At 41.8% G+C, this 5,548-nt stretch overlaps 1 protein-coding gene across 1 annotated transcript in view; it reads left to right on the top strand. All coding sequences in view use genetic code 11, as the record gives it.

Moving 5' to 3' along the window:
- Positions 1–436: 436 nt before the first annotated feature.
- EGR_04495 (Glycylpeptide N-tetradecanoyltransferase) overlaps positions 437–5,548 on the top strand; it is a gene marked incomplete at both ends in the record, with an annotated part of 12,362 nt that continues 7,250 nt past the window's right edge. Inside the window, 9 exons of the mRNA XM_024493744.1 lie at positions 437–491; positions 1,081–1,112; positions 1,226–1,460; positions 1,527–1,651; positions 1,697–1,788; positions 1,858–1,974; positions 2,888–3,058; positions 3,511–3,750; positions 4,094–4,307. Of these exons, the coding sequence (XP_024351858.1) occupies positions 437–491; positions 1,081–1,112; positions 1,226–1,460; positions 1,527–1,651; positions 1,697–1,788; positions 1,858–1,974; positions 2,888–3,058; positions 3,511–3,750; positions 4,094–4,307 (1,281 nt within the window). The remainder of the gene's footprint in view (positions 492–1,080; positions 1,113–1,225; positions 1,461–1,526; positions 1,652–1,696; positions 1,789–1,857; positions 1,975–2,887; positions 3,059–3,510; positions 3,751–4,093; positions 4,308–5,548) is intronic.

Below are 5,548 nucleotides of genomic sequence, written 5' to 3'. Positions count from 1 at the left end.
CTTGAAAAAGTCTTTATGGAGTTACCTACAGCACCTGCACGAAGATATAAATCATGTGGACTCGCGATACATCTTCCACTCCTATACTACCTGGACAGAATCTAGATATGTATGACTGAGCAAGTGCTGCAGTACAAACAACGTGACAAGGAGGAACAAACACAAAACTCCTTCCCCATGAAAGTATGTTATATCCTGTCGTCACTTACATAAATTTACTTTTAAGCCGGTGTACCTACGTCTGGGAATGGATGCGCGTAATGGCCAGCACAATGCCCAGTCTACATATCTAGTTTAACTTGCAAAAATGCGGATTTAAGTAAATGTGTAGGAGGGATTATTAACGTTAAAGTCAAACACCTTCTCAAATCCATGGAAATTCAGGGGCTGGCAGGGATGGGCGTGGGTGTAAACTTCGAGCACTGAGTAAATTGTGATGGCTGTCTTAGGAGAATGGCCAAGGAAAGCCATTAGGACGGGGCTAAAATTAAGTAGGAATAAGGTAATGCTTTAGTCAACTGGTTGTTTTGGCCTTGTTAGTAGTATCAACTCCTGCTGTACGCTAAATACGCATGTTTTGCCAAAATATCATGGCTTCTCTTGTATTCAGCAAACCCTAGGGGCGAATAACGTAATAAAAGCAAGCCCGAGCATTTACCCAGTTTAAAGTAGCGTTACCTATTTATTGTTAATAATCTACAGAAAATTGTCGCAACTTATTGTTTGATTTCCTATATTCGGTTTCAATATCTTGAAGAGGATATATTTAAACCCATCTGCCCTACATCTTTATCTTATCGGCATTAATTTAGTTTTCTGTATAAAATCCAAAAAATTTTTTTCGTTGCTTTCTAATTGGGCCAATGTTTTAATTTTTAGTGATACTACTAATTCGTGCACATTTTGTGTAGTTTTAATTCCTTTACTGTAGGCCGCGTCTGTTAGTCGTCGCTTTTGCTTTGCGTGTGTCCCTAGGTTGGTGCTTGTTGTCGTCATTATTGTTCGGGCGTTGAAATCATTCGTGTATCCTGTTGTCTTTCCTTTTTACTTGTCTTTAGTCTTTGATATCGTTGGTGTAAGATACCACAATGCCTCGCAAATCTAATAAGCAGGTAAGTCGGTCGTTAATTGTATTCATATCTGCATTTGTTCCCTTTTCCACCTCCAAATATTTCCCCTTACCTGATATTTTGCCTCGTTACAGCATTGCTTTAAAATATTTTAGAGAAATCCTAGGCCTTCTGCCACAGAAAATGGTGATGATAATGCAAATGCCCCTGCTCCACCGTCATCTACCATTGAAGAAGCCGTCAAAACAAATGAGGCTGAATTGCTCAAACAGCTTACGAATGTCATGCTTACCTCTCCTCGTAATCTTCCTGGTTTATCTGCATCCAAGTCATCAAAGAAATCGAAAGAGGACTACAAGTTCTGGAAGACCCAGCCTGTCCCAGATATTGGTGTGTTTATTTGGATCTGACTCAGTATCAACTTTCGATTTCTTTAGCTTAAATGCCTTCTTTTAGATGAGGAAATAACAGAGAATGAACCTGTGGAGCCCGACATTCCGGTGTCTCAGATCAGAACGGAGAGTTACAGCCTCCCCGCCGAATTCGTGTGGTGTGATCTTGATCTCAACAACTCTAAGGAGGTCACTTTTTTTCCCTAGAATGAATCGTTAATTTGTCATTTTTAGCTAGACGAACTGTTCACTCTCTTGAATGAGAACTATGTGGAGGATGATGATCACATTTTCCGGTTTTCATACGCTCGTGATTTCCTCAAATGGTACAGCTGCCTACATTTTGGACGGGTCGACTTTAAATGAATTGTATTGAATTAGTTGTTATTTTGTAGGACAATGCAACCCCCAGGTTGGCGTCCAGAGTGGCATGTGAGTGTCAGAGTTGCAAAGAATAAAAAACTCGTCGGTTTCATTGCCGGCATGCCCTGTGATATACGTGTGTACAATAAGTGAGTTTCTCCCCTTTTTTCTTTCTTATTTTTGGTTGTTTTAATCCAATTGGTTTACAATTTTTCCGAATTTTTTTACACGATGATGGATTTGCACTTTTATTTCGCTTTTAAATTTTTGATAAATGAATAAATCATCACAAGACTTAATGGGTGATTATTCTCTTCTAGTCCTAAACTAAACTTCCACCTGCCCTGTTAAATTTGCCATTTTGGTATCTGCATTGCCGAACTGTAAATCCATACATTTTAGTTCACATTTTGAACAAATTGATCTTTAGGTTGCTAGACAAAAATGTCTGGTTTTTTATCAATTGATGACTTCAATTATGGCTTAACAAACTCCGACGGAACTTGCATGCCATTGTAAAGGCCCCTTTTTGTGAGCCTCATAAGAAAATATGAGGCTTTTGGTGCTGATATTAATGGCCTGAGTTAAAGACTTCTTGCAGTCTTTTTTTCTTTCTTGCCTTTGTAGGCTTAAAAGGGTTCATGTTAAACTTTTTTCTTTCTTAAACTAGCAGAATGGTGTTGTCTGGTTGATGAAGTCAAGTGCGCGGTAAATAATGAGGGTGTTGTGAGTTTTTAAAATACTGTCTTTGGTGAGCTCTGGTGCCGCCCATGTAAAGCTGCCTTTTTTATCATCCGGCTATTTACTTAAAAAAAATTTTAAATTATGTATTATGAATTCTCTAACATTGGGAGGATTAAGCACCGATTTCCTTTTTCTCTTCTACCTCGTTTTCATTTCTCCTTATCACTGTCTTGAATGATGAGCCAGCCATTTTTAGGCATCACCTCCTCTATGTCTTTTCTCCATGACATTCTGCACAGTGACAAAGTGAAAGGAGTTTTGCCCACCGAGAAATTAGAGAGCGCTGCCATAGCTGTTCCCCTTTCACCTTTCACACAGGACGAAGAAGATGGTGGAAATCAACTTTTTGTGTGTACACAAGCGCCTTCGAGACAAACGCATGGCTCCAGTGCTGATTCGCGAGATAACACGACGTGTCAATCTCCACGCTATCTATCAGGCCGTCTACACCAGCGGAGTTGTGCTTCCGCGACCTGTCGCTACTTGTAGGTGCGTTCCTGGTCATCTCGCGTTCATTGAGTATTTTTGGAATGACAGGATGTCTAATCTTGGTTCCCAATGCTAGCAAATTTATCTATGTAAATTTATTTGTTTTACATGCTGGTGTAAACCTTTTGTCGAAAATAGTATATCCATTCCATAACCATGTTGACCTAGGGATCAAATTTTGCACTTTTTTCATTAAACTATGGTGGTCCTATCTCATTTTACACTTGGAATTATTGTCTGGTTTCCCACTTAGCTCAATGTGCCTATTTGCTGTTTTTTTCTTCCATCCTGATTCTCACTAACGACGGATGATGTAGTAGTTTGCTGAATGCATGTTACATCTTTCCAGGTGTTTTAAATGTTTTTCAATCTTAATTACCTCCCAGGGATTCATAAAGTCCTCCATATCACCCGGAAAAAAAACTTTCTTACACTTCGCCTGTTTCTCGAAGGTACTGGCATCGTCCGCTGAACCCACGGAAACTTGTGGACGTCGGCTTTTCCCACCTTACACGAACTATGACCCTCCATCGTGCCATGAAACTCTATCGTCTGCCCGACACCACGAGTCTACCCGGTTTTCGTCTCCTCGAGTCTCGTGATCTGCCCGCTTGTCGTCAACTCCTCGCCACCTACTTGGAATCTCGCTCACGCCTCCATCCTGTCTTCTCGGAGGAAGAGTTCGCCCATTGGTTAGTGGTAACCTTAAGACTTAAGTCACATACTCATTTGGCGTCTAGGATTAGGCGCTTCACGCGCTGGATGAATATTAATGGAATGGCTGCTGTTACGGGGGGTTAGAAGTCGCCACGGTCGTTCATATTTGAGAAATTTACGCTCAGTGTCGGGCATTTCGCCACAGTATCTTGCTTTGGAAATCATCTTCACCAATTTATTTCTTATCACACCATAGCCGTTGACTTCCACCCTGTTTAATGGTGTCTGAACTACTTAATGACCTGCGCACCAGCTCGGTGGGAATTGAAGAATTGACACGTATGACCGACAGGAATGAATGTCGTTTTCTTGCTACAGGTTCTTGCCCCGTGACGACGTCGTGCATGCCTACGTGGTAGAGCGGGCTTCCGATGGCGCCATAACCGACATGGTCTCCTTCTACTCTCTGCCCAGCTCGGTGATGCAGCACCCAAGATACAACCTTCTGCGTGCTGTCTACTCCTTCTATAACGTATCCACCGAAACTCCGTGGACGGTGCTCATGAAGGAGGCTCTGATTGTTGCCAAACAGGTTCGTGCCTTTTACTCCTCGTGCCTTCATACTTTACCAGTTTCTTATTGTTGTTATGACTGCTATAATTTTTTTCTCAACGAGAAGCAATCATGTTGTGAATTTCATCTATATGGAAGTATTTGTGTTTTTTGAAGGTAGGAGTGAACCCAAACTCGGCTAACTCCTTCCATCTCATTTCTCCTTATTCGTCCGTGCACACACACCCAGAGCCCAGTCTTGTAAGAATGTGGTGTTAGGGCTTACACTGGAGTTGTGATGTGGGTAGTGTGTGAATAGTTTAAGGATAACCAATGAAATGCTCACTCTTTTCGCGTCGACCTGCAAAAATCACTTTACATCACAAGTCAGTCGGCCTGCCGCGGTGCATTTTGTAGCTGACGTGCATCGGCCATCTCTCAGGCCTACTGTCATCTGCCTTGTGGCGCTAGGACTTTCTGAGTTGGCGCGGATTTACTCCGACTGTCTTGCCAGCACTCAAGACTGAAGTTCTTCTTGCCATCCCAATTCCTTATGAGTGATGAGGAGAAAAGCAAGGTTCCCATGATTGTGATGCACGTACCTTTGAGTGATTCTTCCCCGGAAATGACGGTTAACAGTCCCGCCCCTCCTCAAGTTCTCACCACGAGTCACTTGTTTATTTGGTCTGCAGGAAAGCGAAAATGCACACCTCGTGCCTTCACTTTGTCACGTATGTGTGCAAAGGAGGGAGGTGACATCTGGTAGTCTCTTCACCTCCATGTTGTTCTCGCCTGGAGATTCACATGCGAAACTCATTTTTTTAATCCCCTTCTACTATTCAGTTTCTTAGCAGATGTCATGTAACTGAAAGTTCTGTTATCTTTTCTGGGTCCTCTATTTAAGTGAGTTCAATTCCATAAGAAGTGGTGCGTGTGTCAGCCTTGATGCTCTGCTGATGTTGAAGTGTCTCGAGAGGAAACCGAAGGAGCTCATTCCTGACGCTTGAGTAATTGTAACTCTTTATGTTTTACCCCGTTCTCCACCACTTTTTCTAATTTTTACCTTAGAAAAACCACTTCCAGTTACCTCAGCTCTGTTTTGACACATTTTTGTTTACCAAAATCAAAGATTTATGCGGCCTTGTCGTGTCTTGATGTTTCAGGACTGAGAAAGCGCTCTTCAGAATTAGTTTTCCCACAGTGCTTTTAATTTTACTCTTTCAAAATAAAATTTATTAACCTTGTCAGTAAAATTCAAAAAGTTAATGGCTGTCACCTTTT

This window comes from Echinococcus granulosus (assembly GCF_000524195.1).
Source record: "Echinococcus granulosus chromosome Unknown EG_S00028, whole genome shotgun sequence".
Lineage (NCBI taxonomy): Eukaryota > Metazoa > Platyhelminthes > Cestoda > Cyclophyllidea > Taeniidae > Echinococcus > Echinococcus granulosus.
The sequence above is the reverse complement of the archived record's forward strand: the minus strand, read 5'-3'. Positions and strand labels throughout refer to the sequence as shown.